The sequence below is a fragment of the Lontra canadensis genome, unplaced genomic scaffold, assembly GCF_010015895.1.
Source record: "Lontra canadensis isolate GAN:19392208 unplaced genomic scaffold, GSC_riverotter_1.0 scaffold16, whole genome shotgun sequence".
Lineage (NCBI taxonomy): Eukaryota > Metazoa > Chordata > Mammalia > Carnivora > Mustelidae > Lontra > Lontra canadensis.
The window spans coordinates 12,009,438-12,036,681 of record NW_022631010.1 but is presented as its reverse complement, the minus strand read 5'-3'; the positions used below and the strand labels follow the sequence as shown (position 1 = coordinate 12,036,681).

Here is a 27,244-nt window from a genome sequence, read left to right as displayed (position 1 = left end):
AGATCATACAGGAAAAAGCAACCAGCCACCAGCTAATGACCAGGGTATTTGAGTACAGCCATCCATCCCAGTTGATTGCAGACACAGGAGTGAGCCTAATCAAATACCTAGAACTATTCAGCAGAGTATGGCCCAAATTCTGACACACTCAGTTGTAAGGTAATAACTGGTAGGTGTCTGAAGTCACTGAAGTTTGAACCGGTGTACTGTGAAGCAAAAGCTAGCTGATATCATGGCCAAGGTTTCTATTTTCCTCCTTTCTATCTGTGCAAAGCTTCTAGAAGTCACAGCATGTGTCTCAGAGACACAGAGCTTCCTACCTCTGTAACTTCACACGAGGGACACAAAATACGTAGCATGAGGAGAACCTCTGTTAAAACCACATTACTTGCCCATGTGAGCAGCAGGGCTACTGGCCAGATGACAGAGCTGTGTGGAGACACAAAGAGGCTGGCTGGTTTGACCAAAAGCTAGAGTTGGGAGTTTTAAGAGTACCCTCTCCGCTTCTGTAACTATTATTGCTAGAAGAATTATTTGTGTCCTTGACTGGAACGTGCGCTCAGTTCCTCAAAGGTCTTCAAGCTATTTAGTCTCCCAAGTTCTTATTTTCTTGTGCTTTTGGGGAAATATGAGTAATTGAACTCATCTCCTATAATGTCAGCTCTTGATTTTTTTCCCCATCCTAAACTTCCACAGCAAAGTTAGAATGGGATAAATATCAAAGAGTTACTCAATGCCCAGGTTGGGGGCTTTTCTTCCCATGTTTAATGTTACTTCTCTAGAGAAGCATGCTCTGTATTTTAGATAGTATTTGTCCTGTTTCACTTGATGCCCCAGAGGCAGGAGGCAGACAGCGTACAGACAGTATGCATATCTCTACAGATGAAGGAAACGATGTTCCATGAATGGACCTTTTCAAAGCCAGTGAGTCTGGAATGAATGTGAATGCAGAGACCCCTTGACTTCTCAGAGCAGCCCCAGGTTACTGTTATTTCTGATTTAGGTTAGGTAGGGTTTCTAAAAAATTACAAAGTATCTTCTGCAAGTTCCTGCTGTAAAAATAGGCATTTTCTTACCTTAGATTTGTGATCTGATGTCAGTGTCTGAATTTTAATTTCAGTTTCTTTTTTCATTTCGAGACAATTACTTCCCCTGAAAATGGAAAATCATAAATGTGTGCCAGATGTTAGATTTCTTCCCATTCCCATGGGGCCTTGCTCCAAAGCTTTCTAATGAAGACAATTTGTTCATCAAACATGGGATGCCATGGCTCATTGGGCAACATCAGTATTTCTAGTAATAGATGTACACCTTACAAAACCTCTACATCGTGATTACTCAATTCAACCACTGCACAAAGAGACACTTCCCATCTAACAATGATTTCATTGTTAAGGGTCTGTGGTCAGAGTTTCCATTTTGGTTCCTGCTTTTCTCGAGGCTAATTTTCCATTTATTCAATAAAATATTATTGGAGATAATAACTAGAAAATAAGTCCTCAGCCTGGAAGTGAGTTTTTAAATTCTTTCTGGTTATAAGGCCAGATTTTTGTCTTTTACACATGCCAGCAAGGCAGAAAATAGCATTTCTTGGCATCCTAGGGCAATTTTTGCTTTTTATTCCATTGTGACTAGGAAATACATACGAGGCAATTTCCCAATTTCCCAACAACCATTACTGCTTATTTCAGTGATAATTTTTCCCTTTTGGAAAATCTGTAGCGTAGCTGAAACCAGAACAGGTCCCAAGCTTCTGCCTTCAGCATAAATGCTCTGATGTATTATGGCCTAAGTCAGAATGCTTCATTATATTATGGAGAATGTGTCTGAGAGAAGCATTATTCTAAAAATGCCAGGACTCTGATCAAATCTATTACTTTTCAAGGGCAGGCATGGAGGATGCTCTCCCTCTAGTCTGTTATTCAGTGAGCTTGTGCCATCACAGAAAGATCCCCCTGGCTTAATTCTAGACAAAACTGCTTTATAGTAAATGCAGTAAGAGAGTTTAACAGTCTTGTCTGTTGGCATCTGCTGAAGATTCTTGTAATATTAAAAATCAAGGGCGCCTGGGTGGCTCAGTGGTTAAAGCCTCTGCCTTCGGCTCAGGTCATGATCTCAGAGTCCTGGGATTGAGTCCCGCATCGGGCTCTCTGCTCAGCAGGGAGCCTGCCTCCTCTTCCTGTCTCTCTCTGCCTACCTCTCTGCCTACTTGTGATCTGTCAAAAAAAAAAAAAAAACAAAATCAAAATCAAGACTGCATTTTTTTCCCCTCAGGAGGGCATCAAACTTATTTTCTGGCTATGCAAAAGGATTTCTGTAATTTCAAAATTTCCCAACTTTAGCTTGCCCTTCCTTCTGCCCCCATTCGCCTTAAAGATACCTGAGTGGAAAACACACGAGAGACATATTTACGGTGTCATCAGTGAATGGCAGTCCAACTAGAATAAAGCTCCTCTTTTCTACTTCAATCCCTGCCCTCAGTTGGATGAGTCTCTTATTTTCCAGGAAAAATTTTTAATGGGATGAAAACACAGTCAAGACTACGTTCTTCTTTGACCCAAACAGTTAACTGAACTGTTGGGAAAGACAAAAATATAAAAAGGCAAAAAGCATCCAGAAGGTAAAGAGCCATTACCCTTTCTTCTTCATCGCTTTCTCTAGGATTTTCTCATGCGTCGACTTCTCTTTGTCGTACTGTGCCACGATTTTGTCAACTTGTGTGCAGTGCAACTTCTGCATTGTGCTGTGCTCCTGAAGGAGAAGAATCTGCCGTCACAAGTTGGACTCTGGCAGGGTCTGACAAAATTTACCTGTGTTGGGCTGACATGATTTTCAACAGCTTTCCCAGAACATCAGTTTGAGCTGAAACCCATTCTGAGAAGTGGAAGGATTTCCAATCTCCCACCCAACACAAGAGTTTCTGGTACAGAGGCAGCCCCAACAAAGGAGTATATATCCTCAGCCTGAAGAACATGCCCACAGAACATGCCCAAAAGTTATCCCTGCACACCACTGGGCAGGACCAATCATCCCAAAGTCCTCTCTTCTACACATACATGTTCTCCACAGAACTTCTACCCACTCATCTTTGTTCTGTTGGAGACCACTAATTAGTCTACAGCACCTTCCACGCCTTGGTTCTCAAATACTCAAGTTCAGCTACCATACCTTCTCTATTTCACATGCTAAGTGTAACTATTCACATGTGATATGGCTTCTAAATACCCAACATATTTTTGGAAGATCTTAAATACCATGACCAAACGGTAAGAATTGCCAGTAGGGTTGTCACTGTCAGCTGACTTCAAATGCCCATCATGCCTTTGTGGGAAGACTTGGAGAAGACAGGTGCTGGGTGGGGGAGATCCTCAGGACAGGAACTGACAACGGGGACAAGAGAGTGGTCCAAGGTTGCTGTGGATTTGGGATCAGGGAATCATATGGAACTGTATCTTCCTTAATTTGTGGTTGGAACATCTCATAAATCTAGCCCCATTCCCAATATGTGTGCGCTTTGTGTTATAAACACATTTCAGCCAGGGCTTTTGCAGTATGGTAGATTGGGTTAAGGCCATGGGTTCTTCAAGCTTAAGTCCTAGGGCAACTCATCTAGCCTCTTGGTCTGTTCATCTTTATAACTGGGATAGAGATATCTAGGTCACAAGGTTGTTAGGACTGAAAGTGAATATAGTAATATTTCAAATGCTTGTTACACCTTATTCAAAATATAGTAACATGTTCATATTATTCAATATCTATGATAATATACAGAGAGTGACTTGGGATAAAGGAGAACAAGTAGAATGATTAAATCAATCAACGTTCCCTCCCACTGAATCAGCCCCCTCAGGAAATCAACATGTTAAGGTCTCCTTACTTGAATGGATTTAACTATTCTTGCATTGCTGTGGACAACAACGAGCCTACTAAAATGCCTTACTAATAGTCTTCCTTTTAAGATTTAAAGGCATCACGCCTGCCCAGAACATGTGTTAATTTTCCTGGGCAAATAAATAAGGAACTCTGTGCAAGTGCAGATTCAAACAGATTAGAATAATCTTTCTGCTTTCCTGTTTCTTGCAAGTACCAAAGGGAGGGTGCAGAGGATTGTTCTTTAAATAGCCTAGTGCAGCAGAAGAAAAGGAATGGATTTTGAGGCTTGGAAGTAGACTGACAGACTATTTCTTAAGGAAATATTCTGGTGAATCTTATTAACCCAATTAGAGATGACAATGAGGCTGTTTGTGACAAAAGGCATTCATGATGGATTCCAGTAGGTAAGACAGGCTCTACAAAGGCAACTCAAGTCTTTGTTCAGCAATACATGGCAAAAAACTTGGTTCATAGCAGGTGCTCATTAAATACTTGTTGTTCAAATGGAAAACAAAAAAAAGCCAAGGGAAAACAGCAGTCAGTAATTCTGGTCTTACTTAGTTCAGTCAATAATTAGCCAAGTGGCCTTGTACAACTTATATAAATCTTTCCAGCCCTCACCTTCTTTCTTAGAAAACTGAACAAGAGCCATTTGCCCCACCTCATTCATGGGTTGGTTATGAGCTGCAAAGTTACCGAATGTATGCAGGAGTAATATGGAGAATAAAGGGGCACCTAGGTGGCTCTGTAGGTTAACCATTTGCCTTTGGCTCAGGTCATGATCCCAGGATCCTGGGATCAAGTCTCGCATCGGGCTCCCTGCTCAGCAAAAAGCCTGCTTTTCCTTCTCCTTTGCCCGTCTCCCTGCTTGTGCTCTCTCTCTCAAATGAATACAATCTTTAAAAAAGAAGTATGGAAAATTAGAAGCACACTGAATCAAAATGATTACTGTTAATACAAATAACAAAGTTGGTCTTGAAAAATTATCTTTGTGTTTCTGTTTCCAGATCCCGCTTTTCCTTTCACAAAGGAATGGGCTCCTAATTATGTGATGGTGGTGAAGCCTCAGCTCCCTGAAGTGTAAAAGAGAAGAGCCAGGAAATGGTCTCTCAGTCCATTTTAATTCAGAAAAAGTCCATCATTGGTTTTATTCCTTGGTCCTTAATTAAATCATGAGACACCATCGAAGGGGCATAAATTTTTTTTCATTCATTCAGGTCAAGAGTACCAAAATTAGATATGTTGACTGGAAAGTCAATCTTAGTTGGGATATTTTTGGGGAGAATACATATACAGCTTTTAGCAGGATTTACAGGTTTCTTATTAGAGTAAATTCATCTTCTTGTGGGACAGACTTCCGCTGCAATTTATTCTTGTGACTGACAGGGCAGTGGGCATGAATGACTGTACCACAGATATTGCTGAAAAACTGGATTAAGTCATGTTTGCTCAGCATGAAATTCTGAAGTCACCGGTAAGCTGCTTCTGTGGGTGTTTGCCGTGTCTCTTTCTAACAGAGTTGTGGGTCTGGCATTGCGGTCTTACTGCTAATTACAATTGACAAGTTTAAGAGCAGTCTTGATGTTATCAGCTAAATTGCTTGCATAGTAAAGAAGAAATTCTCCATGAGTAGATTTACTGAATGCCACATGTTAGTCGGTTTCTCAGGCATTTCATTTGACTCGTCTGCTGGTGATCCTGCAAACCGGTGGCCCCAGGGATGCATTCTGCCTACAAATGTGAGATTTCTCCCCGCTCTACATGATGTTTTGAGAGAAGACTGAATTAGGACTAATATTTAAAGATCTAGAAGTTCATATAAGATTTCATATTTTAGGAGTCCCCTTTCGAGAATGAAGCTGGCCCATGGACTCTAAAGGCACTGATGGTGGGGAGCTAATTCTGATTTGTCTTTTGGGTGGGAATGAATGCTCTTTTCCTCTGTCTGACCAACTGCCTTCATTTACTTGCTTAGTCCTTATAGGCATTTAAGTTGTAATTATTCTCCTAACACGTTACTGGGGATACTTACCGAACTTTGCTCTAAGGATCCGACCACATCAGACGGTTGAACAGTATGCCCATTTCTTACTGAAAGAAGCCCCAGTTCTGGACTCTAGTGACTCATGCATTAGGGGAGATTACTGTTATTTAGTTCTGCTTTTGCTATCTCTCATCTAATGGACACTTGAAAATCATTCACCCTAGTTTCCATTTCAAATTAGAGAGCTAGCCTAGAAAGTGAGAAACACAGAGCAGTCTGATTGCCAGCTGCACTCACAGGGTCAAAAGCAATGGCCAATGACCATCGCCAACTGCCCGAATGTAGGCATGTTAACTAGCATCCTAATCTCATTTGGGGCTCACATGGCCATTGTCCCTAACTTTTCTGCTTGGTGTCCTAAAAGCAGCTGACACACCTACTTCTATGTCCCTCTTGCAGAAGGCAGATCCTCATACACCACAAGTCCTCCTCCATCCTATAGCTAACCTTCAAGTTGGAAAAGAAGATTTCTTTTGCATATTACATTTGTGTCTTAAGCCACTGGGATTTAGCTCTTGGATTCCCTTTAGTTCTAAGAAATGGCATTACTTAGCTAGGCTGATGTCTGAGAGCTGAGAGTGCTCTACAGTCCAAATATGGACTAGGCAGGAGTGTCTGCTCTTAGTTGCCAGTCGCCAAGGTTGATGCACGGACGCTGTGGTTGGGAGCAGGCTGCCTGAGCCAGATTCCCTCCTCAGTAGGTTACTTTATAACCCAAGGCCTTAGGGTGGCAAATCTTAGCCCCATGTTAGGGAGCTCCAAAATTGTTAAAAGGGGGTTGTAAGGTGTTATTTCACAGAAAGGCTGGGAGCATTTATTCTCATTAGTGCTTGACAATAGGTCAAAATCTGTTTTTGTAAGGAGGCCTCATCCTCAGCGTGCAGGAAATTAGGGGGACTTCCACTAAGGGGTCAAGGGACATTAGAGAGTACCAGGTTATATTCCTAAAGAAACAATTCTCAAAATGTAATGTGTGCAGGAGAGGTGCTTAAATTTATCTCCTAGACCTCTTCTTGGAGATTATAACTAAGTCTCAGATGCAAGCATATGCAGTTTTTACAAAGCTTCCACTTCTTGGTCCAAGGATCATATGTTGAAAAAACAGTCCCAAAGGAGGCCAAGATATTTGTGCCCCAAGAGAATCATGACTGGTTTTAAAAACCTTTTACTAAGGCCATCAAGAAGATGTAAGAAATAAAAATCAATGTGGGAGTACTCAGAGATAACACAGTAGAGTGGTTAGGAGTGTGAATTTCACTACTGGGTGTGTGAAAACACTAACTCCAAAAGATATATGGACCTTTGGAATTACAATAGCCAGGTTGTGGAAGCAACGCATGTGTCCACTGATAGACACATGGATAAAGAAATTGTGTTGTGTGTGTACAAACACTCACAAATACATGTAAAATGGAATATTATGCAGCCATAAAAAAGGATGCGATCATGCCATTTGCAACAACATGGATGGATATAGAGGGTATTATGGTAAATGAAGTAACTCAGAGAAAGACAAATACCAAATGATTTCACTCATATGTGGGATCTTAAAAAAACCAAAACCAAATGAAGAAAGAAACAAAAAGCAGAATCTGACCTATAAATACACACTTATGGTTGCCAGAGGAGAAAGGAGTTGGGAGATGGGCAAAATGGGCAAAGGGGAGTGGGAAATACAGGCCTCCCGTTATGGAATGAATAGGTCACATGAATAAGAAGTACAACATAAGAATATAGTCAATGCTATTGTAACAGCATCATATGGTGACAGATGCAGCCACACTTGTGGTGAGCACGGCACAGTGCACAAACTTGTCAGATCTCTACACTGCACACCTGGAACTAATTGAACATTGTATGTCAACTATACTAAAAAAAAAAAAATCTTGGAGTTCTGGAGTCAGAATTTTGATTCACATCCTATCTCCACCATTTAAAATCTAGGTGGTTTAGTCAAGCTATGTTCTTTTAAGCATAAATCATCTCACCTTACAAACGATTAGTAGAAGGTTTACAAAAATGGCCACAATTCATGTTTTCTCTGTATCCACTCTCTCCATCCCCCTCTACTTTGTAATGTGACTTTGTGGCTCCAACATCCCTGTAAATCCTTCATCTTAGAAGACAGTTCAGATGAGACCATGGCAAGGGAAATACTGTAGACTGAAAAATTATAGAAAGTTTATATACAGGAAGCTCAATTTCAAATGATTATTTGAAATTATTTGTGAAACCCTTAGTTAAAATAGATGAAATGCATTTTTAATAAATGGTGATAATGTGGTGAGTTGTAAAAGGTGTGGGTTAGATGTATGCAAATGAGGCCCATAATCAGCATTAACTAGTTATATGGCTGGAGATAAGGGACTCACCTCTTTGAATTTCATTTTATTTGTTTTTAGAATGTGGACAGTGTTACTTAGGCTTCAGGGATATTGTGAGGAGTTGCAAATGTGCATAAAATGTGTAACACAAGGGTGCCTGGGTGGCTCAGTTGGTTAAGTGTCTAACTCTTGATTTCAGCTCAGGTCATGATCTCAAGGCCGTGGGACAGAGCCCCTAGTTGGGCTCTGCACTGGGTATGGAGCCTACTTAAGATTCTCTCCTCTCTCTTCCTCTGTGACCCCTCCAAATGTGTAACACAAAACTGGCACTAAATAAATGTTAGCCTTATTAGTAGTCTTATTATAGAAACACTACAGAGCTACCCTACGACACAGCAATTACACTACTAAGTATTTACCCAAAGAATACAAACATAGTGATACAAAGGGGCACCTGTACCCCAATGTTTACAGATGCAACATCCACAACAGCTAAGCTATAAAAAGAGCCCAGATGTTCATTGAGAAATGAATGGATAAAGAAGATGTGGTCTATATATATGTGTGTGTGTGTGTGTGTGTGTGTGTGTGTATGTGTGTGTATATATATATATATATATACATACACAAAATGGAATATTACTCAGCCATCAAAACATGAAATCTTACATTTGCAACAATGTGGGTAGAACTAGAGGGTATTATGCTAAGCAAAATAAATCAATCAGAGAAAGACAAGTGTCATATGATTTCACCCACGTGGAATTTAAAAAAGAAAACAGGATCATAGAGGAAGATAGGGGAAAAAATAAGACAGAAACAGAGGGAGACAAATCATGAGACTCTTAACTACAGGAAATGAACTGAGCACTGCTGGAGGGGAGGTCAGTGGGAGGACGGGGTAACTGACCGATAGGCATTAAGGAGGACACATGACGTAATGAGCACTGGGTATTGTATGCAACTGGTGAATCACTGACCTCTGAAACTAATAATACGCTAGATGCTAATTGAATTAAAAAAAAAAAAGAGGAAAAAACCTTACAAAAACACCACAGAATTCAGAATTCATAAATTATACTGCCAAAGCTATCTGAATAAAGCAGGTCCCCTGTGTATTTAATGTGGGAGAAGGGATGCATTTGTAAGCTCATAATCACACAGTTGTAATGGGAACTTCTGCAGTGCATGAAGGTCTGAAAAAGAAGCTGTGAAATGCATTGCCCTGCTCAGAAATACTCCTGGAAAGCTCTCTGGAAAGCAACAGGCAAGCATGGCATATCTTATCGGGGCAATTTTCTCAGTTGTTCGACCTAAGGAATTTTGAACACTTCCTCCAAAAATGCACACTAAAGCGGTTCTGTGAGTCCACACAAATGCATAGATAGTTGGATTTAGGGAAATTTAAAATCTCCTTTTAGGTATTAATTCTACTATATATATGGGACTCCAAGAAGCTCATTTGTTTTCTACAAAGGAAAGCAACATGGATTCCCTCAGCCATCTGGGATCTACTGGTTATTAAGCAACATGGAGATGTCCCTGCCAACAAGCATGAAGAAATGGGATTGGCTGAATGAAGTACAGTGGTGTCTGGGGGCGGGGGGAAGATCTACCAAGGCCAGCTCAAACGTATCACAGAATAATAATTTTCCACCTATTAATGGACTGAATGTTTCTATTCCCCCTCTGAATTCCTTTGTCCTACCCTCATTCCCAATGTGATGGAATTTGGAGGTGGGGCCTTTGGGGGGTGACTGGGTCATGAGGGTAGAGTCCTCAGAGATGGAGTCAGTCCCCTTAGAAGAAGAGACATGAGAGAAATGACAGTTCTTTCCACCATGTGAGGACATAGCAAGGAGGCTCTTTGAAGTTCAGGAAGGGGGCTCTCAGGTAGCATGGAACCTGTGGCACCTTGACCTTGGGACGTCCAGCCTCCAGACTCTAAGAAATAAATATTTATTGGTCCATGGTCCATGCCAGTTTGTTACAGTGGCCCAAGCTGATGTCAACACCATCTTTGTTTGCCACTTTTCTGATAAAGCAGATGGTCCTGTTTGTTGACCTGAGTGAGCTTGGACTCAAAGGTCCAGATGAGGAAATCAACAGATAACTTTGCTCTGTGGTACGTAGGTCATGTTTTCAAGAATCAAGGACTATTTCTTAGCAGCTGTACAGATAATGAGTGTACGGACACCTTCCAGGCTAGATGGGGATGTTCCTAACATCCCATGGGCTACCCCTGCACTTGATGCAACAAGGGGAACTTGTCTACTTACCAAAGCATATGATGTCCTTCACAAAATAATGCAGTAAGTGTATGGGTGCTAGACTCAGGTGGTTTGGGTTAAAATTTTGGCTCTGCAGCTTTCCGATGTGGAGTGAGTAGCTCAACTGCTTAAACTCCCTAATCATTAATTTCTTAATTACACATGCAAAATGGAGACTGAAGTAGAATTTGTCTTCTAGGGTGGAGAGTATTAAATGAAACAATAAATATAAAGCGATGAGCACAGCATCTGGAAAGTACTGAGCATGCAAAAATTCCAGCCACTATCCTCCTTATTTTTATTGTTGGTCACAGTATATGTTTCCTGGTCGTGCCTCAAGGAAATATTTAATGAGGGTGAGGTCAAAAGTTGGAAGTTTCCCCAAAGCCCACAGGCCACGGATATGCCTGCCTCAGTGACAGAGCTCCAAATTGAATGGAAGGAAGATCTGTGGGACGCTGTCTTACGATGTGGGTACCAAGTCCATCCCTATCACCAAAGCCAGGTAAGTTGCCTTTTCTCCCTCTTTTCTGTTGCCTTTCCATATTCTAGGTTGTTGCCAATGGCCAACAAAATCGAAAGCACTGCTTTAAGCAGCTCTGTCTCCAATAGGCCCACACTTCTAAAAATCTATGGCAAGAGTCCCCTATGGGCAATAAAAAGGAATTCTATTAAATGGACTTAGTCATGACATTTAGGAGCAGAGAGTGTACAGAGTGACCTCTAGATCAGCAAACCCACCAAGCTATCAGTTCAATAACACAGGGGATATTCCAAGGCCTCGATCAGGTTGAATTTCTCAAAGGAGCTCAGGCTTAAAATGGAGTCCATAAGCCCAGCAGTCTAATATTTGGAGTGATGCAGAGATAACGTCACTCAAGTCTGGCTCTGTAGGACATGCCTTAGTTTGAGGACTGAGTCAGATTACAAAGAAGTGGAATGCAAAATCAGTTTAAAAAGAACTCCGAAGTCCTTTAAGAAATTGAGTTTCTCTTGCTCCTGTTGCCCTACACGGATGAACCCACACGTTACCCTTCCAGCCCCAGGGGGTTGTTGTGATCCGTCTTGGGAAGGAAAGAGGAATTATGTTCTCCTCCTTTCCCTGTGAGGAGAGACGGGGAGCAAGATGATGCCTGAGTGTGGTGAAGTTTCCAACCCACACGAGAACTCCTGAGGCCAGCTGCTGCTGTTCTCTTGAATTTGCCACCAACTCTCAGAATTTCTCACAATCACTGTCAAAAAAACCCTCTTCTTATGGGCAAAAAGGAAAAACAACTCTATTTCAGAAGTAGGCCACTGAGCAGAGTTTACATAATGGGGAAAGTGAGAAGTGTCCCCTTCTCCTGGAGCCGTGGGTAAGAGGTTCGGAGCCGGCTAGTACCCCCCTCTGTGCATGGTGTGGCAAACGACTGGCAAGCCAGGGGCTCTGGGTGCCTCTAGGCTGAGACTATGAGCTGGTCTTCCAGAGTCTGACGATGGCCCACTATTTTAGATAAAGTCTGACTACTAAATGATTTTGAAATGGGCGAAGCTTTGTTATGCTTTTGAAAGAACTGTTAGAAATGCAGATTACAAATCAGTGATGGCCAATCCCCAAAGGATTCTGTTTTTAAATTTCATTTGCCAATCAGTGAAAATGAAGGTACTACCGTCCAATTGGCTGGGGTCAGTTTCTAAGCCATGGTTTTGCCTGTGAAGAGTCCACTGGTCCACTCCACAGAATAACGACTTGAGGTTTTCATCAAAGAGCAAAAAGTAGAAAACAAACAAGCAAGAAAAATCGCACAGACATACTTAGGTACGCACATTCAACACACCCTACCTTTGCGTGCTTCTTCTTTAAAGAATTTAGCTCCTTCTGTTGTTTCTTTAAGTGCTTCAGGTAAGCCTGTGGAAGAAACCAAGAGAATACCAAATCAGTGTTTTGCAGCCACGATGAATACATCTGGTGAGAAACAAAAATATATCAGTGTCACCAATATGTGTCACACAAGAGTGCTTGCAAAATGAGTGAGCCATTTTACCTTCATCTGCTTCAAATCTTCTATCCTCACTTGAGGGATAAGTTCGATACCTTAAAAAAAAATTAAATCAATGTGTGTATTAAACATTAGAATAACAGATAACACAAAATTCACCATTTTGAAATCTCATCTAAAGATTTTGAAGCAGCTTTACATGTAAGGTTATGGATATAAACATCTTCATTTCTTATTACAGAGCAATTAACTAGACATTTCACTGGCAGGCTTACTGTCTTCGGTCAGGTTCCTTACAAGCAGAGCCTGAGCTGGAGTTCTGTGTGCATGTGGCTTACTGAGGGAGGGCTCTCAGGAGAAACCCCAGAAGCGAGAGAAGCAGAATAGGGCAGAGGAAGTAGGCAGGGGGCACTTCTGGCCAAAATCCAACCTGATCCTGCTGGGGGCTCTTAAGCACAAATGGCCATCCAAAGTTGCCGGACCTTGAGGTACGAGACTGGGCTTTCATCACTCCAGAACAGCCAGCCAGTGGCTTCAGAGACTGTACAAAACCTTCCAGGCATATCCAGGCAAGGGAACTCCCACAGTCTGAGGGCAATCCTCTGAGAAAGTGGCAGCTGTGATTTGCAATCAGCCAATACACAGAACAGCTGGAGCGAGGGGGTGCTAAACCCACAAAGGATATCAGATCAGGCACTGCAGCATCTGTGAGTGTTACTTTACTCTTTGTATTTCAGGGTCTATCATCCTAGTCAACTACCTCCCTCTTCATCATCATCAAAGAACAAAACTTTTTTTTTTTTTTTTTTTTTCCTCAGCTGCTTTGATCAAATGTAACTTTTAAGCAATAGGCTATTGAGTACTGCCATGCCTTCAACACACAGGAAAGCCTGGAATAAAACTGTGGTATAACAGGATGTTGACATGAGGACCCGGAGTCACATACTCCATTATCCTGCTACTAGAGGGATGCTAGGCCAGGTGTTGTCATGGCAACTGGAGTTGTCGGAGAATCCCCAAACATTTTCTGTTTGCAGATTTTTCATCTTACAAATTAAAAGGAATGTGTGTTTTGTACTCTAATTGAATTCCATTAGACTCCAAAAAGCGAGGGATGAGATATTCAAGAAAGAGAGGCCTCGAGTCCCAGGCTCTTGTTTTTTAGTTTTGTTCATTTTAAGAGGAGGTACACAGCCAGTGTGGGGGTAGGAAGGCGGGAAAGGGAGTTAGGGCTAAGAGAAATCGGTCCTGGGATCTATACCATCTATGATAGGGGTGTCCAGAGAACCTGGGGATGTTCTTCATCTCCTAAGTCTGATGTCACAAGGCACCTCCCTGCTTTACCGCAAGAGCAAGTGCCAGAGATGTGAATCTTGCCTGTAAAATGATCAGAGGACTGGGGTGCTTGCTGGGTCCTCCAGAGAGCTAACAAATATTAAGACTGAAACCAGTCCAATGAGACTTCTCTTTTGGTCTTGGTTAAAGTAAATCTTGATTAACGGGAACCTACGCAAACATGAACTTGGTTTTACATTTTTTTGGGAAAGATAGAAATAACTTGTAAAAATTTTAGTTCCTATAAACGATGTATCTAGGAAACACCCACACTCTGCATGCAGAACAGGAACTGGTACATGCTTAGTTCCCTCCGTGGGCCTACCAAAGTGTGTCTGACAGAACTTTTGGTGACCTTGGCAGGGTTCTATGTAGGGGCTGTCCAATGGAGAGCCATGAGCTATGTGTGGCTCTGGGCACCTGAACTGTGGATAGTGCAAATAAAGAGTTCAAATGTTCATTTTAACGTTGAAATTTATAGAGCCACACGTGGCTAGTGGCTGCTCCACTGGCCAGTGTAGTTCTACAAGCTTCCCTGGTTAAGGGAAGGGTTAAGTACGGAACTTTGGGCTCCAAAGATTGTAGTTAATTCAAGTTTCACTACGTCAAGTTTTTGTTCTTATCAACAAAGCTCAAAAAGAACTTGTCTGCTCTCAAGCCACCTTTTGGAGGGCAACTCAGAGTTTAGTTTTAATTCCTTATTCTTAAAATTAAAAAGAAAATCAATGCCTGGTCAGCACGGAAGCTAATTTTAAATAAGGAATATGGTTGCGGCCCTACCTACTAGCTGAATGTTAGCACATGGGACCAATCATTCCTTGTGGTGACACCTCTTGGGATATTTTGTTTCACCCACAGGAAGCTATATAGAATTGGCCTTCAAATGTCCATCTGATAATTTTACAAATAATCATGGATGCTGTATATCTACTCATGGGAGTAACCTGTCAAGAAGGAATCTAGAAATATATGAACAATGATGATTCTGTTGGTTCATGAGCCCACTGCCTGTCCAGATGAGTGACCATAGGGGTATCCAGGAGAGTGTGGGGATGACTTAGCAAAGTTCACTACGTGGAAGTTCTTTTCATCAGAGTGTCTAAACCCTTTCTGAAACTATGGATATGGTACCCAGGGCCCTAAGTTGAAGGGGATCTAGTAGATGAGACAAAGGTTGACTTCTGTTAAACACTCAGGGAAATTAAGTAGTTTGTCCAATCTACAAGAAAACATGCTGTCTTGAGTTTTACAGGGCAATGAAAATTGGCAAAATTAGCAATTCTAAATACCCTCATAGAAGGCTATTCAAAAAGAGTCTAAAATTGCCAGAACAGGTAAGGAGACCTAACCCCCCCCTTTACCTTTCTTCGCTTCCACGCCAGACCCCAGGGCCGCCGTGGTGGTTGGTCTGAGCTCAGAGCTGCTCTGTGGGGTCACGTTTGCTTTGGCAGTGTTGGCTTTTCCTTTCTTGTCATTCTTAGAAGTATCACTGGGCACATCTGCTATGTCACTCTGGAACAGAAATGTTTGTGTTAACCTACACAAATGCCACCTTGCTTTCAACTGTCTTGCCCTTTCTCTCTTTTACTGAATCCGGTTTGAATCACTCAGCATCTCCCCTACAACTCTCTTAATGGATCACTGCCTGGCAGGAGAAAGATTACATGGTTTTCTCAGGCTTGAGGCAAAGGATGAAGCCAAGGAAAAAAGATGCCACTCTTTTACAAGCAGGGTATGGTAAAGGGAGCTTTAAAAGCAAAGGCACAAACAAGGCAAGTGTGCACAACAATGGGGAAGGTTGGATGCAGGACTGGTAAGCAACAGAGACACATACATGTCAATTTCACCAATTTACTGAGTTGGGTTAGCTGTATTCTAGTATATCACAAAAGCATCCTATATCTGAAACATTACTAAAAGCATTATGGATTTCCATTTCATTTAGTAAATGTTTTCCATTTTATTTATAAAATATGCTACACTTTTACAGACCCTTGAAAATATTTTGTTGAATTGATAAATGTAATTTCAAAAACACTCTTCAAGTTTGGTCTATGAATTTATCACTTTGTCTTGCTCTTTATAATCACTGACCACTGAACTTCTCCAACTTGGCTGTCCTTAGCCAACCATTGCTACTTACAGTTTCAATGCCCATAGCTCTCATTTGGTCTGCTCTCTTTTCCGTAATGGAAAGAAATTTCTTTGGATCTGATAAAGCATCTACGATATCTGAAAAAAAAAAAAAAAGTCAAGGGGCTGTTGATTCTCTGTTTTACCGTACACACACAGGAAAATTCAGCTAATGAACAATTCATAATCCTAGACCTCTGTTAAGTCTTCTGTTAAGTACCCTCGCCTAGGATAGAAGACAGAATTAGGAAAGCACAGCAGTTATAGAAAACAGAAATAAGGGCAAGGAAAAAAGCCAGAAGACTCTCTCCTATTTTCTCTTTGGTTTTCACCCAAATAAAGATGACAGTGTGGCAGGGTAGGCCAAGTGAATTGCCTTGAGTTCTTGACTATTTACTTATAAGCAAGTTGATTCATGTCTCCAGCTCAGTTTCTTCATCTGAATATTAGGGCTGATACCTCCCACTCTGAAGGGATACGATGAGTATTCAATGAGATGGTAACTGTAAAAAGTGCTTGGAACATAGTAGACACCACTGGTATCTAAGTCTTATTTTTAGGTAAGAAGACTAATACATATTTAAAGCCAGTTTTGGTTCCATTGTAGTTAAAATGAAGTATTCTCCTGCATCATCTTAGCTACACCTTAAAAATGGTAAAATTTCATGTTTTACATAATGTCATTGAAGAGTTCCAAGTACTTTTCAGTAGAATCTCATGTAATTTTGCATTATTTACCAATGCTACAGAGGTAATATTATGCTCATTACCTTAAAACAGTACGTAATTTACAATTTTCAAAAACTCTATGTACATCAATTTCTTCCAGTAAAATCACCCTCCTAATTATAGTCTTAAGATAATTTCTCTCCATTGAATATATGTATTTCCTTTTATAACAGAAAATAATACATGTACTTGATAAACATTCAAACTATAAAATGTAAAAATCTCCTCTCCTGCCAATCCTACCCTTCGTATATACTGTTAACCATTTCTTGCATCCTTACTGAAAAAAAGAACAAAACAAGCCAAACTCCAAATGGGTTCACAGTTTCCTGCACCTATTTTTTATTTTAAACTTCACATATCTTGGAGACACTTCTTTATCTGTAATGTAGGTCTACTGTATTACTTTTAAGGGCTGCTTCAATATTCCATTTTCAGAATGACTACCATTTCTTTAACAGCGTTCCGTATTGACAGACTGTTAGATTACTTCCCGTTCTTTGTTATTATAAAGAGGTATTGCAGGGAAGATCCTCGAATGTCAAATCTCAGAGCAGACATTTGCAGTATCCATAGGATAAATGCCTAGAGGTTAGAATGATGTGTAAGGGTATTTGTCCTTTTGGTCATAGCATTGCCAAGCTGCCCTCCAAAGAAGTTGCATCAATTTATTTTCTCCTACCCGGGCTATATGAGAAGGTCTGACTCTAGTTATCACTCAGGTCCCTAAGAACTCTTTGTCTCGTAATGGGGGATGTGAGCAAATCAGCTCTTAAATCTTGCTTAAGAAAAATGACAGATAATCATTTTTTGGAAGTTAAAGTTCCAAGGCTATATTTACCTACTTCAAGTCCAAATTATGAACATTTTCATGCATACACAGAAGTAAAGTTAAAATAACCCCCCATATACTGTTGAAGCCCTAACTGTTATAAACAGCCCACTATATCTCCTTTATCTAGTCATCCTTCCCTTTTTTTCTTTCTCTCTTCTCTCTGCTGACACATTTTGAGGCCAATTCCAGACATTATAACATTTCATTCCTAATTACTTCTCTATGCGTCTCTAAAAAAAAGCACATTTTCTTTCAAAACCAACTGTGGCAGCACTATATTCAACAAAGCTGGCAGTGATTCCTTACCACTAATATAATAAATGGCCCATCTTATTATTTCCCCTATTGACAATTTGTTTGAATCAAGCTAATAAAGCCCATACAAGGTCCCTGATGACTAAGTCTCTTGAACTTACTTTAATCTAGACTAGTCCCTGCTACTATTTATTTTTCATAATGTATACATTTGTTGAGGACACAGATCAGGTATCCCATAAAATGTCCCACATTCTGAGTATCAATGCTTCCTTGTTGTGTTATGAGGCTCGACTTTCCCTTTTTGTAGGAAAACTCCAAAGGAGATACCATGACATTCAGTATGGGTCCCATATAAACAGATAAAGCTTGACTACCCGACTAGCCCTGGTGCTAAACTCATTGAGTTGGCTCAGGACCTTTAATCCATCTGTGTCTGACTCCCAGATGCCTCCCCCTTGCCATTGTCCACACTGTTACAGGCCAAGATGAAATTCACACTGTGTGCACTAAACCCCTGCCCATGGTGGGGAGGCCCTACCTGTACACACCCACACTGGATAGACTTTGCCTTGGCTTCCCACTGGAATATCTCAGTGGATGGTCCACATGGCTGGCTTGTTAGGAAACAAGTACTCGCTTTTTTTTTTTTTTTTTTTTTTGTGATATACAATTAGGTTGAAGGCCTGGAGGATATATATGGTATTTTTCAGTGGTTACTGGTAGTCCTTTCAGTAGGATTAACAAATAACACTTAATCACTTCCAGCTGATTATAAAACCAAGAAAGCAAGACCTTAACGTGTGAAATGACCCATAATCATTCCAAACTAACCAAACTACTTCCCTTTTTGTATACTCTTGTGTCATTGTTTTCCACGTGAATACATATTTTATATGGTTTATTTAAAATTATATAATCTCCTTTTATCATTATTAGGTTATACCTGTATAGTTCTAAAGCTGAACTTTTATTGAATGACTAATGTTTCAGAGTTTATGTACCAAATTATTCTCTACTTCTAGATATTTAGATGGACTTTCAACTTTTTTTTTATGAAAGATGACTTTGCAAGAAATATGTTAATATAGAAAGAGGTCATTTCTTTTTATCAGAGAATCTGTAGTTTAGATACATAAGATAGAAACTTATATACTTGATGAGTATCACTAACAAAATTTGTTCCTAATAAGCTTTAAAATATTTAAGAATAATTAATGGAAGGAATGAGTACAAGGAAACTATAGCAGAATTAAGAGGGTATAGGAAGTTGAATACTGCCCTTCAAAATTCATGACTGGGGGACCTCGGGACATCAGCTTATTTACAAATAGGGTCTTTGTATACATAATTAAAGACTGAGATTGCACTGGGTTAGGGTAGGCTCCAAATCTAATGATTGGTGCCACTGTAAGATGAGGAGAGGTCATACAGAGAGACAAAGAGAAAAAGGCTAGGAGATGACAGAGAATAGAATAACATAGCTATATGCTAGGGAACACCGAGGACTGCCAGGAACCACCAGGAGTTAGGAAGAGGAAAGGAAGGATTTCTCCAAGAGCCACCAACTCTAGGATTTCAAACTTCTAGGCTCCAGAACCACCAGAGAATACATTTCTGTTGTCTCAAGTCTTCTAGTTTGTGGCAAATCTGATTACCAATGGTAACTGAGAAAAAAGTTGTTGCTATTGTTTTAGTTTTTGTTGTTTTTAAAGGAGACAGAAGTTTATTGAATACACTGCAAGGTAGCAGCAGACAGCAAAGGAGGGACTGTCTACCACAAGGTGGTAGGGAGGGGTCGTAGTTGTAGGGCAGAGTGAAGAGGTATGGGAACGTATGAATTTTGCCTTTTTTGATAACTGTGCCTGGTTGTGAGTAGTCCATTGGTGAGTTAGGGCCTATGGTTATTTTGAAGTAGCTTGCTTAACGAGCCTGTTTGCATGCTCGAGGTTCCATTGCTCAAGCCTGTTGCCTAACAGCCTAAAAGGGCCTCTATATTCCCACCTGACAGATCGACAATCACAAATCTTTGGCATTTGGGTGGAGGTCTCATCTTCAGCAGCTTCTTCCTGATGAAAGAGCTGTGGAGAGGTATCCCTATCCATTGGCCAACATTGGTCCGTTGGGAATTTGTACATAGGAATTACAAATGGTAGAGGCAACTGAGTCCAAGGTAGACAAGATATACGCATTTCCCTAAGTAGAAGGGATCATCTGTCAGCTTGAAATTATGGCAGCGAAGGAGTTTTCTATTCTTGGGTACATCTTTCAAGCAAAGTAGGCTTTTTCATTGTTAATAAGAGCATCCCTCAGCCCCTGGAAACCTCTCGAGGACCCGTCATGGTGTGATCAAAGAAAATATCGGACCCTAGAGTATTATTCTTGTTCCCTGCAGCAATGTCTTGGTCCCAGCCTTGAGGGCTGATGCTGCACAATTCTGACTGAGAACACAAGTGCTGTATTTTATAACAGAGTCACGAAACAATACGTAATTAGGTCATATATTGTTTTGTATTACATGGACAAACTGGCTAAGATGTCCTTGTCAGCCATCTGCTGAAGGATTGTGTAGATAGAGCCTAAATTATACATCAAAATAAGATGCCACAGATTTATCCATTAGTTGGATACATATCATTACTTAAATCCGTCTTCAATTACCAGTATTAACAATTCTAGAAGCTATTGGAGAATTATGTTCCCAGATCCTGAAATATTGTCTTGCTACTCAGAGTTTAAATGAGATGGTTTTTTCACAGTTACGTGGGCTTTTGATATTTTTCTAGTATACGATATAACTCAATATAATAGTGTCTTTGATCAAATGATAACAGAAACACACAAAGTCTAAATAAGGCTTGTTCAAACTGAATCACATGGGACAAAAACGAGATGATGAAATGCCTTGAACAAGGCTTAGGTTAGCCGGTCACTTAAAACAAGCACTTCATTCCTGGCAATTTTGAATAATAAATCAGGTACTTCTGGGACACAGGAATTTGCCCTGTGGTGGCAGGTCCTCATTCTGTAGCCAGAGCAACAGATCAGTGCAGAGGGCAGCAACTGGGATAGTTTCACCAAAATAAATCTGGCATTATCTTGGCCAAAGATTTGCATATTTAAGTAAACCTGTTATCTTTCTTTGGTGCCAATGTGACATTTCAAAGGTATCCTCCCCATGTATTAGAGGAACATTGTGGCTAGGTAGGTCCCACGTAGTTCTGCATTCCACGGGACACCCCTCTGTGGCAACAGTGAAGTTTAGATGCTGGTCAACATTGACTCGTGTGCTAGGTGTGTCTAAGGAGAGGCCACACTGACCTACTAACAGGGTAGAGACCTGGGCACACACTTTGATTCTATAGAACTCACAGGGTGAGCTGAAACCTCCTGGATGCACAGGCTTTGGAACCTTCTTTTAAAAAAGGAACCAGTCTGCCTTTTCTCATTTGCTTCTTTCTTCTGGACTAACAGAAGTTTTACTTATTTGTACTTGAAAAAAAATACCATCTATTTCTAGGTTTAGTGCCATTTCCAAAAGTCTGGTTGCTCCTGGTGAAGACTTTCCATGTATATTTGTTTTTTCCTCCTCCTTCCCTCCTACTCATCCTTCCTCATTTCCATATAGAGTTGAAAGCATCAAATTAAGCATCCCCCCAAACTGAAAAGAAGATAGCAATTCCTCAGCACAGACTTCCAGATACTTGCTGGTTTTCAAGAGAGCTCTGTCTTTGGTTTGTCTGCTTGTTTAGCGGTTGCTTTCCAAGGCACTAAACTTGGGTGTCTTGGTGGTGAGCACCAACTGTGGCACCTAGACAGCGTGGCTCCATGTGCTTGCTCTTGGCTCAGGTTCCCTCGTATTCTCCATTCTACTGCTTCTATCTTAGCAAGAGGTAAAGGCAGCAGAAGAGTTTGTGTTCCCTTAATGTTTACAAAATGATGTTAATGAAGATCAACAAATCCTGTAACTATGATTTTAGATGAGGTCTTTTAGCTTCTACCAAATGACTAAGCATTTCCCAAACTGCATTTCTAGAATGTGAAAAGATACATTAGGGGTGGTTGGTGCAAGGATCCTGTGGTCAAATAAGACTGGGAATTGCTTATGTGTTCCCCTCTTCCCGGGTTCCACAGTAGATCCCAAGGAATGCAATCAGGAGCCTGATTAAACTCACCTAGCTGGGCAATTCCTGAGGGAATGTCATTATAATCCATCCTGCCCTGTTCTGGGCACTTTTCTTTAGTGTTCTTTTTTTTTTCTTTTTTTCTTTCTTTAGTGTTCTTACCAACATTTTCTATAATTCAGAGGAAGCCATCAAAATGGTTACTACTGCAATGCAAATCAATTTTTCAACAAATATTTGATGGAATAAAGCATCTTATCATCCATCAAGGAGAGGACAAAATAAATGGAAGGACTTTAAATTCTATCAGGAAATCCTGAGATCATAGCTCTGAAATGGCATCTCAGTTAACAATGTTCCTCCTCTGGGGCTATGTCATGTAAGGGACAGTCCACTCTCTTTGCAGAGGGTTTGGAAAGCAACCCTGGGAAGATGGTGGGCAGAGAGAACAAGAAACACCCACCCCCCAGCCTCCCTGATGTATCTTGAATCCCAAGTCAGGCAGAAAGGGGGAGCTGGCAAATAAAAAAAAAAAAAGGCCGCTTCCTCTTTGCTTGCATAAAACAGCCTAGGTGCAGAAGAGAAAACAAAATGTCCAGCTACAGAAGTGAGATGAGCACTGTGCAGGGAAGGAGTGCCGAGCAGCTCACGCAACCCATCTCGGAGCAACATTTCCATATAATGCCCATGTGCCCTGTATTTGGGTAGCAGAGCATCAACTCTCTTATTTGTTCTCCTTACCACTCAGTGATAATAAAACCTTTGCAAGTGATCAAGCCCATCAAAAGTAACAGTGGCTGGCACAAAAGACTAATGCTCATTTAATTGCCATCTGCTTGGGAACCGGCTTCCCATCACCAGCAGCAATGGCTCACAGTGATAGAGCTGGGCAATGGGTAGGTGCTGATGTCCTCCACATTTGCACCTACAGATAAAACAGCAAAGCCAACCCCAGTGCTCCGAGGCTCAGTGGATTTGACAAAGGAAAAGTCACCTTAGCACCCAACCTAGCACTTTCCTTTTGTAGAGGAGTGTGGGGGGTAAACAAGATGGCTCTTTTACTTCATATTCAGCAGAAAAATAATACTGGAGAAATCAAAGTCCTTTTGATTCATTCCTAGTCATCCCTCTCTAAATGTCACCATTTGTTTTTTTTTCACGTGGAAATTGAGGTTTTGATAGTTAAGAGTCGTGATCTCTCTTCTTCCGCCCAGAGATATTTTACCACCACATGGCTTAGGAACGGAACCATCTGTGGAGACAGCTCAGAAGGGCTAGCAGCCATCTTTGTTCTGTGTTTTCTTGTGTGTGTTGAGAGTTTTTATTCTATAGCAACGAGGAGAAGGAATTGCACTTAAATTCCCTGTCTCTGTCTCCTGACAGGGCAAGGAAAGATAACAGGGAACTGACAGGAGAGGAGAAGGGTTGGGGTGGAAAATACTAGATCTAGACCCATGTTGGGAGGGAACCGGGGCAGTCCAGAGTTCAAGGCTTCTAAAGATTACCGTAAGCGAGAAGGTAAGACTAGTTAGGGGCAATTGAAAAATCTATGAAATTATCTCCGTCAGGAGGGATTCCTCATTCTCTGGTGCTCTCACAGCACAGAACCTCAATAAATAAGTGAACCAAAGCTCCTGCCGATGCTCAAACCCTCCCTAAGGAACTGTCTTAACTTGGAAGAGCCTTTTAGGAACGTTTTTCTTGTTTCTATTAAATGATGCCACCCACCTGATGTTACCAAGATTTAAAATTCATTTAAAAATCATGTAGAACACTGAGTTGCTGGTGCTTAAAGAAAATCATGGTAAAATTACTAATGCATTAGAATTCTGAAACCTTGTAGTCAGCATGGAATTAGAAGATTTTTCTTAAGATGATGTTGCTCATGACAAAAGAGTTTACTGCAGCAAAGTAAAGGGCAAAGTTGGGGAGAAGAAAATAGAACCAATGGATTTTTCTTGAGCTTGTTACAAATAGATACAAATGAAAAAAAAAATTAATGGAAGGATTGCTGTGGTGAGGTGTTACTCGTAAGCTGTGGGGCTCCAACCAGTGTTGTCAACTATGACCTCAATGAAACAGCATCCTGGCAGGCCAGGAAAAGTAGACAGTGTTTGAATCTCAACCATTAGTTTCTAGACATTATGATGTATTTGGACACTGCTTTGAAGTTATATGAGGTGGGGGGGACTTAGAAGTAAAATAAAATTTGATTTGAACAATTACTTAAAAAACAAAAAACAACCCAATTAAAAAAACAAAAACAGAACAAAATAAACAAACAAACAAAAAAAAACAAAGACCAAAACTCAAAAAAACCCACAAAGGGTACTAAGAGAGTATTTTTCAGGAAAAGGAAAACAAATGACCAAGAAACAGATGAAATACAGTCAATCTGACTTATAATTGTAAATATACAAGTTAAAATGATGAGATACCACTTTTATTACCATTACTGGAAAAAAAAAAAGAATTTTTTTAAGAATCCAGAACTGGCCATGGTGAATGAGAATAGGAGTCTCGTAGGCACTAGGTGGGAGTACTGATCCAACCAAAGGGCTGGCTAAAGAGATAGTGGTAGATACACATATGGAATAGTACATAACCTTCAAAAATAATTTAAAAGTCTTATGTGAATTGGCAGGGATGTTCTCTAAGATATATTATGTGAGGAAAGCAAAGTACAGAACAGGGTATATTATATTATCTTTTTAAGTTTAATGAAATAAGAAATATATCAGGGCGCCTGGGTGGCTCAGTGGGTTAAAGCCTCTGCCTTCGGCTCAGGTCATGATCCCTGAGTCCTGGGATCGAGCCCCGCATTGGGCTTTCTGCTCAGCAGGAAGCTTGCTTCCTCCTCTCTCTCTCTGCCTGCCTCTCTGCCTACTTGTAATCTCTGTCAAATAAATAAATAAAATATTTAAAAAAAAGAAAGAAATATATGGGGTGCCTGGGTGGCTGAGTTGTTGGGCATCTGCTTTTTGCTCGAGTCATGATCCTGGGGTCCTGGGATGGAACCCCACATCTGGCTCCCTGCTCGGTGGGGAACCTGCTTCTCTCTCTTCCACTCCCTCTGCTTGTATTCCCTTTCTCACTGTGTCTCGATCAAATAAATAAAATCTTTTTTAAAAAAAAGAAATATATGTGTGTGATATATACACGGAGACCGCACATTTATGCATATACATATGTATTACATATGCCCAGATAGGCTTTATGTTTTATAACCTTTTGATGTTTTAAGACATTTCTGTCTTTCTTTTATTTTAAAATGTTATTAATGAGGGCACCTGGGTGGCTCGGTGTGTTAAATGTCTGCCTTCAGTTCAGGTCATGATCCCAGGATCCTGGGATCAAGTCCCACATCAGGCTCCTTGTTCAGCAAGGGGCCTGCTTCTCCCTCTGCCTGCTACTCCTTCTTCTTATGTTCTCTTTCTCTGACAAATTAATAAAATATTTAAACAATGTTATCAAGAACTATCTAGTAGCAGCATAATAGGTTGCTTTAATTTTTTCTAAATTCAAAATATATATCTATTTTAAACTCTTTGTGTGCCGTTTTTATATTACACCGTTGTTATAGAAAAATAGGGCAAAATACAATTTTTAGAAATTTACAGAGGTTACGTATGCTTACTTAAATGATCCAGAAATAATAAGTAGAGTCCTACCATATGGGATACTGTGCTCTCTTTGATGTTCCTGGAAGTTGTCCAATGCAGTGGGCCAGCTTCATTAACCCTCATTCATTAACCCTTAACTCTATTCTCAAAGAGATAACTATTCTCAAACTTGGATGTATATCCTACCAGAAGTTTTTCTATCTACTTCATATGTGTGTGTGTGTGTGTGTGTGTGTGTGTGTGTGTGTGTAAACAGATAGTTAAGGATCTTTGTAACTAACAATCGGATCATTTTGCAATTCACTTTTTCTCTTGGTAATAAATGTCGTATTTGTGTTCTGAACACTAAGATCCAAGTCATTATTTTTAATAGCTACATGGTCTTCTACAGAATGGCCTTCCATATTTTACCAGTCTCTGGTGGACTTAGGTTGTTTCTGATCTTTTTTATACAAATAATGCTGCATGAAATTATACCATGGATTTAAGATAATTGCTTGATTTTAGTTGTCAGATTAAAGAAATACCTAATTCCTAGGTTAAGCATTTGGTGAATTATAAAAGTTGAGATTTTGTTCACTTGGTCAGGTGTAAGAGGTCTTACTTCTATAATTAGTCTAAACTTGTGAAGTGATTTTGGAGAAATGGACCCACTCAAAAGCTAAGAAAACATAACTAACCAAATTACTTAGTGTCCTGAAAATGTGACTATTTCCCTTAAGGTGCTGAAATTATTCAACAAGAAGAGTACACTCTTCTTGGTAAATGACGCTAGCTTTTCATGATACATCGTCAAACATGAACCAGAACTTTTCAGTTTTAGTACCATATACCCTGTGTTTCAGCTTCCTCAGAATATGTAAATAAGTCCAGCACTTCCCTGTCTGAAGAGAAAATCAGTTTACCTCTCTGCTGTGATTCATCTTTCATGGTCCCAACATGGCCACTGAAGGACCCCTCAACCCCACTCTAATAACTTCTTAGATCAATGCCCCCAACATCCTCTGGTTTACTACCCTGTGGGCACGGATATAATAAATTACACTTATTTATGTATATGTACATGTATATGTGTACAGGGTTGGAAAATTCTTGAGGATAAGTGTAGATGTTGTTTTCAATTTTATATCTCTTACCCATAGAGTAGGTACTAAATAATAATGACTATATCTTTTCCTTCGAGAAAAATAGTTTAAATGAATTTACTCAGAAATTGTCTTTACTGATTAAACTGGTAAATGTTAACAAAAGTTGCATCTCATACATACACTGCTGATGGGTTATTTGGCAATCTATATCTAAAGCTTTAAATATACATACAACTCTTGGGATACCTGGGTGGCTCAGTCAGTTAAGCATCTGCCTTCAGCTCAGGTCATAGTCCCAGAGTCCTGGGATCGAGTCCCACATCAGGCTCCTTGCTCAGCCGGGAGCCTGCTTTTCCCTCTGCCCTTCCCACCATTTGTGCTCTCTTTCTGACAAATAAATAAAATCTTAAAATACACACACACACACACCCCACACGCAGCTCTTTCCACTTCAAAGAATTCATCTACAGGAAGTGATCATGAGTATTTCCAAGGCTTTACATTTAAGGTTCCTAGGCACAATATTTTTTATAAGAAAAAAATGGAAATGACTTCAATGTTTATCAAAACTGAAGTATGGATAATACATAAAATGGAATCTCATGCAGTTAATAAAAATATTTCTATGACAT

The 27,244-nt window shown here is 40.3% G+C and overlaps 1 protein-coding gene across 6 annotated transcripts in view; it reads right to left on the bottom strand.

Moving 5' to 3' along the window:
• Window positions 1–27,244, bottom strand: part of PLCB4 (phospholipase C beta 4) — a 413,791-nt gene that overhangs the window by 15,564 nt on the left and 370,983 nt on the right. For all 6 annotated transcript variants that reach the window (XM_032859166.1, XM_032859167.1, XM_032859169.1 and 3 more), the window contains 6 exons: window positions 15,969–16,057; window positions 15,187–15,337; window positions 12,536–12,585; window positions 12,334–12,399; window positions 2,636–2,751; window positions 1,077–1,152 (listed from right to left, as the gene is read on the bottom strand). In XM_032859166.1, the coding sequence (XP_032715057.1) occupies window positions 1,077–1,152; window positions 2,636–2,751; window positions 12,334–12,399; window positions 12,536–12,585; window positions 15,187–15,337; window positions 15,969–16,057 (548 nt within the window). The remainder of the gene's footprint in view (window positions 1–1,076; window positions 1,153–2,635; window positions 2,752–12,333; window positions 12,400–12,535; window positions 12,586–15,186; window positions 15,338–15,968; window positions 16,058–27,244) is intronic.